Consider the following 12,731-nt stretch of genomic DNA (forward strand, 5'->3'; position numbering starts at 1 on the left):
TAAGCTTTTCGAGTGCGGGAGAATGGGCCTCGTCCAAGCCGAAGTGTTTGCAGTGGCGGCGGTCGGTGCGGCTGCCCGGGGAGCGCGCGGTGGCCCTGCCTCCAGTCCGCGGCCCCGGCGCGCCCGCGCCCCCCGTGATGCGGGCCGGGGGTCCTGCGCGGGCCGCCCGTCCTTACAGAAAACGCGGGGCGCGCGCACCGAGCCCGGCGCTCCCGCGGCCGCAGCTTCGGTGCTGAGCTCACGGCCTCAGAGCGCGGTTTAACTCGGTCCCTCAGAGCCGGCGTTCCCGGGCTTGCGGCCCGCCGCCGCCGCCGCCCCCAGCAAGTCTCTCTTGTAAAGAGCGCACAGGCCACCGGGGAAGCTAAAGAGCTCCAAACACGGAGCGGGGCCCGCAGGGTTTTCTTCTTTCCTCCTTTATAGGGCAGCTCAGAGGGCTGCTTTCTTACCCGAGTCTCCACAATACCCCCTGCCCTGTCCCCGCCGCCACGTTATTTCCTATTTATCAGGCTTTTAGTCTGAGCAGCTTTTCATCTGGACGCTGACCGCAGGAAATTTAGATAGCTCTGAAAAAGAAAAGACTGCGCTCTGAGACAGACTGAAACTTTTCTGCAGATGCTTCACGGTGGGCTGACCTACTTCACACAGTAGACGGTGCTCAAGCTGAATGGGCTCTTCTTATTTGCATTTTGGTGATGGGCTAACTCTTGGCTGTGGGGTCTTTCCTGGGGGGTCTGGGTGTTCATCACAACCCCTGGACTTTACTCACTGGATGTTATAGCAACTCCCACTCTTGGCATGACAACCAAGAACATCTCCCAGACGTTGCGAAGTGTTCCCTGGGGGCAGTATTACCCCCTGATTGTTTAGTTACTAAGTCATGTCTGATTCCTTGTGACCCCATGGACTGTAGCCCGCCAGAGTCCTCTGTCCATGGGATTCTCCAGGCAAGAACACTGGAATAGGTTGCCATTTCCTTCTCCAACCCCCTGATGAGAACCACTGATTTAAATGTCACGGGGAGTAGAAGTCATTTTATTATGTTCCAGAATTTTAAGACTGCTGAACATTTACTACTAGAAACCATGGGCACAGAATCAGATGGCTTTGCTTTTTTCCAAAAGAAAATGTTCCGATTTCGGAACATTTTTTTAAGATTTCAATTTTACTGATCATCAGTTTTTCAAGGACAAGCATCATAGATTTTGCTATCTTTTCATTTTCTTTAGGAAAGGAAGACTCATATACTTAATTTTTTTTTTAATTTTGCCAAATATCTTGCTAGAGATGAAATGGAGAGAAACCTATTCAGTCAGAAGCCAGGGTGTTTCATTTTTCATGAGTGTTTTCGGGGTAAGTGGATTTTTTTCACAGTCGAGGAGAATGTGGTTTTCTCTCCAGCACTTGCCTGCTGCTCCCTTCATGACACCCTCCCATTTTTCCTGACCGAGTCCAGATCCTCTGTCTGCCACGTGTTCCAGGGAAGCTGGGCTGTGAGATAAGGTGAACCCGTTGTCAGTCAGTCATTTGTGACAGAATAACAGGGAACCGAGGGGCTTAGGATTTTAGTAAGGAACTGTTGCCAGGCCAGCAACCGACAGCACACCGCACAGAGCTCGTCAGGGTCGAATCAGGCCACGCAGTCTTCATGCCAGTAGCACGCGAGGCACGTTTGAAGAAATGGCTTTAACTAAGTGCACTTTAACGTGATGAAAACTGTAAGTAAAAAAATAAATGAAAACTATAGCTATCATCGCAACTGAGTACTCTTTGATTTTTTTCCAAGTAAGCAATTAAAATAGAGCTTGCCCGTTGCAGTTTGCGTTTTAGTTTTATCCTTGACCCATGAACTTTAAATAAGGGCCATTTACTAGAATCTGCAGGGAGAACTCTGGTGGAAAGAAGAGGACTTGATATGGGACCAGTAAACTAATCACAAAGATGGACAAATAAAGAATCAAAAGGCATAGCTATGCTTAAAAACACAATGGTATTTTTGCATTCATTGTTGCATTTTACAGGATACAGTCATTATTGTACAATGTGTTCAGTTGCTAAGTCGTGTCCAACTCTTTGCGACCACCAGGACTGCAGTCCACCAGGTTCCTCCATCCATGCGATTTTCCAGGCAAGAACACTGGAGTGGGTTGCCATTTCTTACTCCAGAGGATCTTCCTGACCCAGGGATCAAACCCACGTTTCCTACATTGAGGGCAGATTCTTTACCATTGAGCTACCAGGGAAGCCATTATACATGATAAATCACAATAGAGTATAAAAAAAGTAATAAGATCCCAGTGAACAACAAGTAGATAGTTTTTAATTATTTATTTTTGATTGATTGATTGATAGTAGGAGCAGGGGTGGGGTGCAGAGTATGAATTTTGTGGTGCATTAGGTGAAACAAAGTAAGATGAATTTCTCAGTACTGAGTAGTGCTGGAGAGACTCTTCAGGATAGCAGTCAGAAATGAATGTCTGTCTCTGCAAAACCTCTCTTGCTGTGCAGATTTAGAAAGGAAAGCAAGTTTTTGCTTGCAGGCATTGTGTAACCGGCCAAGCAACTGGAGGGATTTTATTGCCTGGATCTGTGAGGTGCCAAACATGAACAGAAACTGCAGAACTTTAACAGTGGGATTGAAGATCAATTAAAACATGGCACTGAAAAAAACTGACTTTGGGGTGAGTGTGGAGAGGCGGGGATCATCTCTAATTACTGCAGCAATTCCAAGGTGAGTTACCACCCAGGTGAATTGTTTGGGCTTCACACGGGGTATAGAGCAAAGTAAGACGCAGAAGATGGGCAGAGAGTGTCAACAGAAGACAATCGTCAGGAGGGTTGGGAACAAGAAAATTGCACTAATTGCTCCTGATTACAATTCTCATTAATAATCAAGTGAAAATAAATAGAAACTAATACAGAAAAACATTGTTGTTAAATTTTCATATTATTTGTAGATAGTGGGCTTCCCTCATAGCTTAGTCAGTAAAGACTCTGACTGCAATGCAGGAGACCTGGGTTCCATCCCTGGATTGGGAAGCTCCCCTAGAGAAGGAAGTGGCTACCCAGTCTGATATTCTTGCCTGGAGAATCCCATGGGCAGAGGTGCCTGGCAGGCTACAATCTATGGGGTTGCAAGAGTCGGACACGACTGAGTGACTAAGTACACAGCACAGCACTTGTAGATAGTAGATACATTTATGCTGATGGTGGCAACTCAGCTCGGAATTGCTGCACTAATTAGAGATGACCTCCGCCTCTCCACACTCACCCCAAAGTCAGTCTTTTTCAAGGCAGTGTTTTCATTGATCTTCAATCCCACTGTTAAAGTTCTGCAGTTTATGTTTAAACTGTTTAGTAAACTGGACATACTATTTCGTAGTAGAGGCTTCTTTCTGCCCGACTAGTTGTTGTATTGGCTTTATGTCATTGAATGTTTGAAGAATAGCTTCGAAGCATCATCTTAAGATGGTAAGATAATGGATCTGAGCAACAGTTTTGACAAAATTTTGATGCTTACAGTTGAAGACCCTGTAAAACAGCAGGATTGAAATTAGCCTATTAGTTGGACATGTGTCCATACACATTATCTCAGTACTAATGTGAATTAGGTCAGTCAATACTATCTTTTCTCATTGCTATACGATCCTGTTATCCACATGCCAAGTCACTTCAGTTGTGTGGACTCTTTGTGACCTTATGGACCACAGCCCGCCAGGCTCCTCTGTCCAGGGGATTCTCCAGGCATGAATGCTAGAGTGGGTTGCCAAGCTCATCTGGTGGATCTTCCTGACCCAGGGATCTAACCGATGTCTCCTGCATCTCCTGCATTGGCAGGCCTCTTCTTTACCACTAGTGCCACCTGGGAAGCCCCTGTTATCCACATCATACTGCAAAGAGGCCCTTGGAATACCCTTTCCATGAAAGGGAAGAACTCGTTCAAAGGATTTTTACTACAGACATTTTATATATTCTGATGACAATTACTTGCAGTACTGTCACCCATTCATTTATCTAATATACACACCTGCACACAAACACGTGCAAATACAGGAGGCGCTGCCCTGGTTTGCTCAGTGCAAGATGTGAACAAAGCTCCGGCCCCCTTCCTCGAGAAGTTCTCGGTCTGGCGAGGTATGGTCCCTGAGGAGGGATTTGAGAGCAGAACAACAGGAAGGTCATTAAGAGTTTTAGGCAGACAGCAACATAATCTGATTTACACTTTTTAAATCTCCTAGGACTCTGCAGACAGTGTCTTGTAGGGAATCTAGAATGAAAGTGAAAGAAACAGTTGGATGCCGTTGCTGTGGGCAACGTGAGAAAGGATGGTGCCTGAAAATAAGGACTGTCAGAGTGAGGCAGAGGGAAGGGGCAGGCTGCAAACGCAGTGTGGACTGGACATCCCCACCTTGATGTGGCGGTGGGCCTGGTGTGGGAGTGAGATGTGAGGGTAGAAAGATTCAAATTTGGAAGATTCTTTGTGAAAAAAAAAAGAAATCAAAAGTCTGATTCATGGCCCTTTAATACAGGAACCAAGCCACAAGAATTCGTTGGTAAAAGGGATGACAGAATTTTTGAATTTCTAATTAAAGGATAGATGTGATATTGAAACTGGGTAATAGGGTGAATCCCAGGGCTGAACAGAAATAAACTGATTTGGAATCACTGGACTGTGGCTAGGATGATGGTGATCATCAGAGTTGGTTAAGCTAACTTCTCTCTTTTTCATCACCCACAACAAATTTTGGACAATTACCACCCCTGATATATTTTGAAACAAACAGGTACTTCCGTCTTTCAAGCTCCCTCAGATGCAGGGATTGCAACATGGACTTAGGAATCACCCTCCTGCTGGGTGGGCTCCTAGAAAACATGCTTCTTGCCGGATAGAAGAGCCAGAGGAGGCCTCTCTCCCTCCCTCTTTCCTCTGCTCTTCCTTAAATCCCCCTTCGCCTTCCACCCATGCCCTCTGATGTGTCAGCCAGGAATCATCTGGTTTAGCGATGTGTCTCATTGTCTCCACTCAAACTGCCATGACTCTTGCGTGTGTGCTAAGTCGCTTCAGTCACGTCTGACTCTGTGTGATCCTATGGACTGCAGCCCACCAGGCTCCTCTGTCCTTGGGATTCTCCAGGCAAGAATACTGGAGTGGGTTGCCATGCCCCGTTCCAGGGTATCTTCCCGACCCAGGGATCAAACCCGCATCTCATTACATCTCCCGCATTGCAGGCAGATTCTTTACCACTAGTACCATCTGGGAAGCCTGCCACGACCCTTGCTTGGGTCCATAAAACATGATGAATATGAAGCATCATTTCTAGGTGGCAGCAATAAGAAATCCCACAAAATTACAAAATACCAATCCAGGATTTTGATAAATCAACTCCAGTCTTCTTGTTAAGAAAGCAATAAATACCTTCATGCTTGAAACGACAGTGGGTAGGGTTTTCTGTCATAAATTAATCCTTGCTGGTAGGGGGAAGTACATTCAAGTGTCAATTTAGGCTAAAAGAGAATAATAATAATAAGTGGAGGGCAGGTTAGCCATGGATATAGTTGTATGAGTCCAACTTAACTGAAATCTTAATCAATAGCATGTGATATGATAAACTAGATTTTTTTAAAGTTGTTTTTCGTTTAGAATCTCTTTTTAACAAACGACAGCTTGGCATAATGAAACAGGTCTGCCAAACACGAACTTCATCCAAAAGTCTGCTCCTCTCTGTTTTAGTTTTGGGACTGTTGACAAAGTCACTGACCTTTTATTGGTTACCCAAGGTGGTCGTGTCCGACTCTTTGTGACCCCATGACTATACAGTCCATGGAATTCTCCAGGCCAGAATACTGGAGTGGGTGGCCTTTCCCTTCTCCAGGGGATCTCCCAACCCAGGAATCGAACCCAGGTCTCCTGCACTGCAGGTGGGTTCTTTCCCAGCTGAGCCGCCAGGGAAGGTGGTTGTAAGACTGCAGTGAGAGCACCCAGGTACAGCACGTGGCGCCTGAGCTTGGAATGCGGTGAGCTGCTGGTGAACAGTCTCCAGGCATCAAGTTTCTCCTGACAAATCCACAGGCTTGACATGAGCATCAAATGATGTAACGCATGTATTAAATGTCTAGCAGAGAGAAAGTTCTCAAAGAATACCCAACACCTCACCTCTAGATCAATAACAGAGCTAAACTGCTTTCATATAAAATGTCTGGTGGAAATAAAATACACAGTAAACTTAAGTCTCCATTTCTATAAGATGATGAAATAACTTGAAAGTGTTGGAATCTACCTGGTTTGAAGATCTTTGAGGTCGGGAACTGAACATAAAAATGAGGAGGCTCTAGAGAAGTAGGGGCTTCCCAGGTGGCTCCTGTGGGTAAAGAATCCTCCGGCAATGCAGGAGAGACAGGATATGCAGGTTCGATCCCAGGGCCGGGAAGATCATCTGGAGGAGGACATGGCCCGCCACTCCAGTATTCTTGCCTCGGAAATCCCACAGACAGAGGAGCCTGGCGGGCTACCGTTCATAAGGTTGCCAAAGTCAGACAAGACTGAGAGACTCAGCACTCACGCAGAGAACTAGACATTCTGTGTCCATTGGAATTAACATGTGAATAAATGTCGGATGGAGGAGGAAGCTCTCGATAGCCATTCTAGACACTCAAGAAGCCTGGCTGTCTGTCTAGTTAATCTTTTTGCTATGGCTCTAAAGTTTGTGCTTACCCAGCTAAGCCTCACCTCGGGTTCCCCCTTCCTGGAACGCTTCCTGACGTGTTTTCCTGGCCTTGGATCACTAAACCTGGAGCTGTTACAGCCTCAGATGCTGGCAGCTCTGTCACTAACCATAGTGTGGTGACCCAGCCATGAACCTTGAGAATACCATGTGGTTTTGTTGTTCTACTCCATCCTGAATACGTCTGCCCTCTTGCTTGCTTGTCCCTATAAACTCTGAGCACCAGTAACGTGTCCAATACTTTGGCCACCTCATGTGACGAGTTGACTCACTGGAAAAGACTGATGCTGGGAGGGATTGGGGGCGGGAGGAGAAGGGGACGACGGAGAATGAGATGGCTGGATGGCATCACCGACTCGATAAACATGAGTTTGAGTGAACTCCGGGAGTTGGTGATGGACAGGGAGGCCTGGCGTGCTGTGATTCATGGGGTCGCAGAGAGTCGGACACGACTGAGCGACTGAACTGAACTGAAGTGAACATGTGACTTCTGAGTGGCAGCATTAAGATCCGGGGTATGGAGTTTCCTTTTCTGTGGCAGGCGATCCTGGAGGCAGAACCATGTCTGATCCCTGAGCAGACTGCAACGGCAGAGAGAGAAAGACTCCTTGCCGACCCTGCAGTTGGAGCAAGAGCAGACTTGGTTCCTCTAAGTCTCTGTGAGCTTGAGGCTGTCGGTACCCACTGCCTTGCTTACCCCACCCAGATGAAAACCTTCATGAAGGGAAGCTCTCTGCTGCTGCTGCTGCTAAGTCACTTCAGTCGTGTCCGACACTGTGTGACCCCACAGACGGCAGCCCACCAGGCTCCCCCTTCCCTGGGACTCTCCAGGCAAGAACACTGGAGTGGGTTGCCATTTCCTTCTCCAATGCATGAAAGTGAAAAGTGAAAGTGAAGTCGCTCAGTCGTGTCCGACCCTGAGCGACCCCACGGACTGCAGCCTACCAGGCTCCTCCATCCATGGGATTTTCCAGGCAAGAGTACTGGAGTGGGGTGCCATTGCCTTCTCCAGGGGAACTTCCCAACCCAGGGATCGAACCCACATCTCTTGCATTGAGGGCGGATTCTTCACTGCCTGAGCCACCAGGAAAGCCCAAAGCTCCCCTACTGAATTCAAATTCTCCAATAACAAAATATGTTTCTGAAGGTCCAGTTGGAGGAGCCAGCACATTTGGAGATATTTTAGCATCTTTTATTTGATGTGTTATGCTCAAGGACCCAAAGGAATGGTGTATTAGTTAGGATTCTAAAGAAAGAAAAAAACGTACCTTTTTCAGTGTCTCTGTTTTGCAACATATGAAACAGCAGCTTTACTTGGTAGCAATATTGGTTCATGGCCAACTTGAATTAGCACCAGGTTCATGAAAACGCTAATTTGAAAAGCTTAATGCAGCCCAATATTCATAGCGCATTATTTACAGTAGTCAAAACACGGAAACAACCTAAGTGTCCATGGATGGATGAATGGATAAAAAGATGAGGTGTAGGTATACAACTGAATCGGAGAAGGCGATGGCACCCCACTCCAGTACTCTTGCCTGGAAAATCCCACGGGCGGAGGAGCCTGGTAGGCTGCAGTCCATGGGGTCTTGAAGAGTCGGACACGACTGAGCAACTTCACTTTCCCTTTTCACTTTCACACATTGGAGAAGGAAATGGCAACCCACTCCAGTGTTCCTGCCTGGAGAATCCCAGGGACGGGGGAGCCTGGTGGGCTGCCGTCTATGGGGTCACACAGAGTCGGACATGACTGACGTGACTTAGCAGCAGCAGCAGCAGCAGCAGCATACAACTGAATGCTACTCAGTCATAAAAAAGAATATAATCCCACCCCTTTGGGACAACATGGATGGACCTTGAAGGTATTATGCTAAGTGAAATGAGTCAGAAAGACAAATATCATATGATTTCACTTACAACCAACAGAGAGAGAAAGGGAAGGGGAAGCGGGAGGGGAGGAGGGAGGGATGAGAGAGAAACAGGCTTACACGATCGCAGAGTCGCAGAGGTCCCCGTGACCAGCCATCTGCAAGCTGGGGGCCCAGGAGAGTGGGTGGTGCAGTCCAGTCTGGGTCCACAGGCCTGGGAACCAGGGAAGATCCTGGGATGGAAACCCCAGCCTGGGGGGCAGAAGAGATGTCCCAGTTCAACAGTGAAGCCAAGAAGGGGAGCACTCCCTCTGTCCCTCCTTCTGTTCAGCCCTCAGGACTGGATGAGCCTCCCACACACATGCTGGGGCGGGGCATCAACTTTACAGAGACGCCCACTCAGTGCTAATGTCGGCTGTCACCCTCCCAGACACACCCAGAAATCATGCTTCCTCTGGCACCCCAAGGCTGGTCAAGTTGACACATACAACTGGCCGTCACCAAGAGGAACATAAAACAAGGCTAAGAATCAAATGAAGAAGTGAAATGTCAGTGGCTTGGTCGTGTCCAACTCTTGGCAACCCCATGGACTGTAGCCCACCAGGCTCCTCTGTCTGTGGGATTCCCCAGGCAAGAGTACTGGAGTGGGTTGCCATTCCCTTCTCCAGGGGATCTTCCCCACCCAGGGATGGAACCCACGTCTCCTGTGTTGTAGGCAGATTCTTTACCATCTGAGCCACCAGAGACTCGGGGGTAAAGAATCCGCCTGCCAATGCAAAAGCGTGGGTTTGATCCCTGAATCAGGAAGATCCACTGGCGGAGGCTATGACAACCCACTCCAGTATTCTTGCCTGGAGAATCCCATGGACAGAGGGGCCTGGTGGGCTACAGTCCATGGGGTAATGAAAGAGTCGGAAACAACTTAGAGGCTAAACAGCAACAAAGGAATCAGAGCCCTAATAAAGGAGGGGAGAGTTTCTTTCTGGACTTCAGCCCCCGCCTCTTGTCGAGAGAAGCCGAGAGCTGCCCTTCAAAGCTTGGCTCCTACCACTCTCTTCAGTACTGTCCATTTCAAACTTAGGAAGTCATACGGTGGGAAAGCAACTGACTTTTCTTCTTTATTCACTTTCAAGTCAGATAATTGGAGTGTTTTCTTTGTAAGTTTGGGAGGAAAGACATTCAAGTGGGCTGGCTAGCTCTCTGCACCTCTGATGGGTTAGGAGCTGTGCGTGTGGTTGAAGAACTTCACAGGCTGGGCCCTTGACACCCGATGGAATGCACATTTATACCAAACACCCACATTTTCTGACCCTTCAAAGCTCTCACGGTGCTTTTTCTCCAAAGCTACTGTATCTGAAAAACAAAGCTTGCTTCATTTAGAAACTATATCACTTATGGGTTATTTAAGCCATCCGTGATGGCATCTAGATGATGATGGAAGAAAAAGATGTGCTGTGCAGAGTCAACTCGGGCACAAAGAATGTAGTAGCTTTAATGCTGTTGTTCGGTCACTCAGTCGTGTCCGACTCTGCGACCCCGTGGACTGCAGCTTAAATGAAGCAACTGCATTTGCAAAGTTAAAATCAAACCAACATGTTGAACTGTGTGTGTAAAACATTGAGTATATCCATGAGCTTCTTAGGAGACATTTCTCTTGAAATTCCTTTCCAGTGGTTAAATAAAAATTAATCTAAGGTTTTAAAAGAAAAGCACAAGCAAGACCAGAGGTTTGATAGTTATTTTATTTTGAATTCTTTTCTTGCTGATTTTTGGTTTGTTTTGCTTTGCTCCCCACAGCATGTGTGACTTAGTTCCTCCACCAGGGGTCAAACCTCTATCTTCTACAGTGGAAGCTTGGAGTCCTAACCACCGGAGCACCAGGTGAGTCCCTTCTTACTGTTTTTAGTCACAGATGGAGTGTAGTGTTTTTAATGGAGTGAAAAGGAGACTGTTCTTTATCAAGCTGTACCTTTTGGTTCTTGCGCATTCCTGGTATCTTTGGGGACACATATAGAGTATGATGATATTCCAAAATAGAGAAAGAAACTCTGAATGGCTTCTTAGGTCTTGGTCAAGAGACAGTAACTCCCTGAGCACAGGGCGAGCCCACCTACCGCTAGCTCAGCCCTTCTAGGAACGTCTCTTGTCACCCCTTAGATAATAGGACCCCCTTAATTCCGAACTGACGTTCAAGAACCTGGTGAGGGAAAATGGAAAGTACAGGGTACCTGTTGATTTAGACACAAACAAATAAGCAAAATTTTCAACCAAACTCAGGAGGAGAGAACATGGCTACATCACAGACCTTAAGTCTCATCTGAATTTAATTTAATAAATGCAATGCCTCTAATATTTGAGACTGGTGAAATAAGAAAGGCGCTATTCCTGAAGACCTTCACAATGAATAATCTAATGTCAATTCTTGGTTTTTATCTTTCTCTGTAACACTCAATAGGGTTGATCCCTCGCTGTTTCTTTCATTTTCTTTATATTTGGCTGCCTCGGGATCTTTATCACATCAGGCAGGATCTTTGTTGTGGAGTGGAAGCTTAGATGACCCATGGGATGTGTTTTGGTTTTCCAACCAGAGATGGAACCTGCATCCCCTGCATTGCAAGGTGGATTCTTAACCACTGGACCACCAGGGAAGTCCCAATCCCTCCCTATTTCTTGGAATGCTTTCTATGTTTGACTTCCAGGATGTCAGGCTTTTCATTTTTACCGGCTGCTCCTATTTTGGTCTCTTGCTGATTCAGCTCAATTCTCCAGCTTCTAAAGTTGAAGATGCACCGCCATTTAGCACTTGGACTTCTCCAAGCCTCACACTTCCTAGTGAGTCCCCTGCACAACATCACATGTACACTGATGATTCTAGAATATCTCTAACCTCTTTGTGAACTCCAGATTTGAATTTCCAACTGCTGGCCTGACAGTTCCACTTGCATCGCAAAATTACATAATTTAATTCTCTCTGACAACACTCTTCTCTCAGTTAGGAAATGAGACCGCCATTGAGGTAAAAAATCTCAGGAATACATCTTTACTCCTTTCTTGGCCTCATATCCCACATGCACTCCATCAGATCTTATCAGCATGCCCTTTAAAATATTCTAGAATTGAATCATTTATTACCACCTCCAGTGCTGTTACCTTTATCCAAGTTGGAATCCATTCTTGACCCCTTACGATCAATTTTCTCCTTAGCAACTAGTGTGAGCTTTTATTTATTTATTTATTTTTTTTTGATAGAAATAATTTTGAGACCAGCTGCCAAAACACAATATAAAAGTATAATAAAAGTATAATAATTATGTTTTAAGCTGTTATTATTCTTTTTTCATACACAGCACATTAAAATATCAGCTGAGTGGCATTACTGTTTTATTTTTTTTTTAAGTTCTCTGAAATATTTCAATATTTCTGCAGGTTTAGTAACATCATAAAATACATTTCAACTAAAATTCACAAATCTAAAAACCTGTTAGGTATTTTTAGGCGTTTTAAGATGGAAATGAAGACCGATGTTACATCGTAATATGCCAATTACAAATAGTACTTCAAATAGCAAATACTACAGTTTGTCCCAAACTTTAAAAACTATTCATGAACTCAACACTGAACTATTGATGGCTATGAGAATTGTTTCCTAGCCTTTTTGAAAATTTCAACCCATTTACGTTTAAGGTAATTATTGATAAGTACGATCCCGTAGCCATTTTCTTTATTGCTTTGGGTTCAAGTTTATACACTCTTTCTGTGTATCCTGTCTATAGAAGATCCTTTAGCATTTGTTGGAGAGCTGGTTTGGTGATGCTGAATTCCCTCAGCTTTTGCTTGTCTGTAAAGCTTTTGATTTCTCCTTCATATTTGAATGAGATCCTTGCTGGGTATAGTAATCTGGGCTGTAGGGTATTTTCTTTCATCACTTTAAGTATGTCTTGCCACTCCCTTCTGGCCTGAAGAGTTTCTGTTGAAAGATCAGCTGTTATCCTTATGGGAATCCCCTTATGTGTTATTTGCTGCTTTTCCCTTGCTGCTTTTAATATTTGTTCTTTGTGATTAATTTGATTAATATGTGTCTTGGAGTATGTCGCCTTGGGTTTATCCTGCTGGGGACTCTCTGGGTTTCTTAGACTTGGGTGAT

At 45.6% G+C, this 12,731-nt stretch overlaps 1 protein-coding gene and 1 long non-coding RNA gene across 5 annotated transcripts in view; one reads left to right on the forward strand and one right to left on the reverse strand.

Moving 5' to 3' along the window:
• Positions 1-12,731, forward strand: part of LOC129551811 (uncharacterized) — a 45,293-nt gene that overhangs the window by 1,533 nt on the left and 31,029 nt on the right. For 2 of the 3 annotated variants that reach the window (XM_088845218.1, XM_055420144.2), the window contains exon 2: positions 10,385-10,468. In XM_088845218.1, coding sequence (XP_088701344.1) covers positions 10,385-10,468 — 84 coding nt within the window. Of the gene's footprint in view, positions 1-2,537; positions 2,729-10,384; positions 10,469-12,731 lie in introns of all 3 variants that reach the window. The other variant, XM_088845217.1, reaches the window with a different exon arrangement.
• LOC129551038 (uncharacterized) lies at positions 22-8,978 on the reverse strand. 2 transcript variants are annotated; one of them, XR_016039554.1, is made up of 4 exons: positions 8,708-8,978; positions 4,025-4,140; positions 3,269-3,528; positions 22-1,713 (listed from the first exon to the last, which is right to left on the reverse strand). It is a non-coding gene; the product is annotated as an uncharacterized LOC129551038 (long non-coding RNA). The 2 variants fall into 2 exon arrangements; XR_008684981.2 differs by lacking the exon at positions 22-1,713 and having other exon boundaries at positions 2,722-3,528; positions 8,708-8,959.

Source organism: Moschus berezovskii, chromosome 17, assembly GCF_049115385.1.
Source record: "Moschus berezovskii isolate FMDL1 chromosome 17, NW_MosBer_1.0, whole genome shotgun sequence".
Lineage (NCBI taxonomy): Eukaryota > Metazoa > Chordata > Mammalia > Artiodactyla > Moschidae > Moschus > Moschus berezovskii.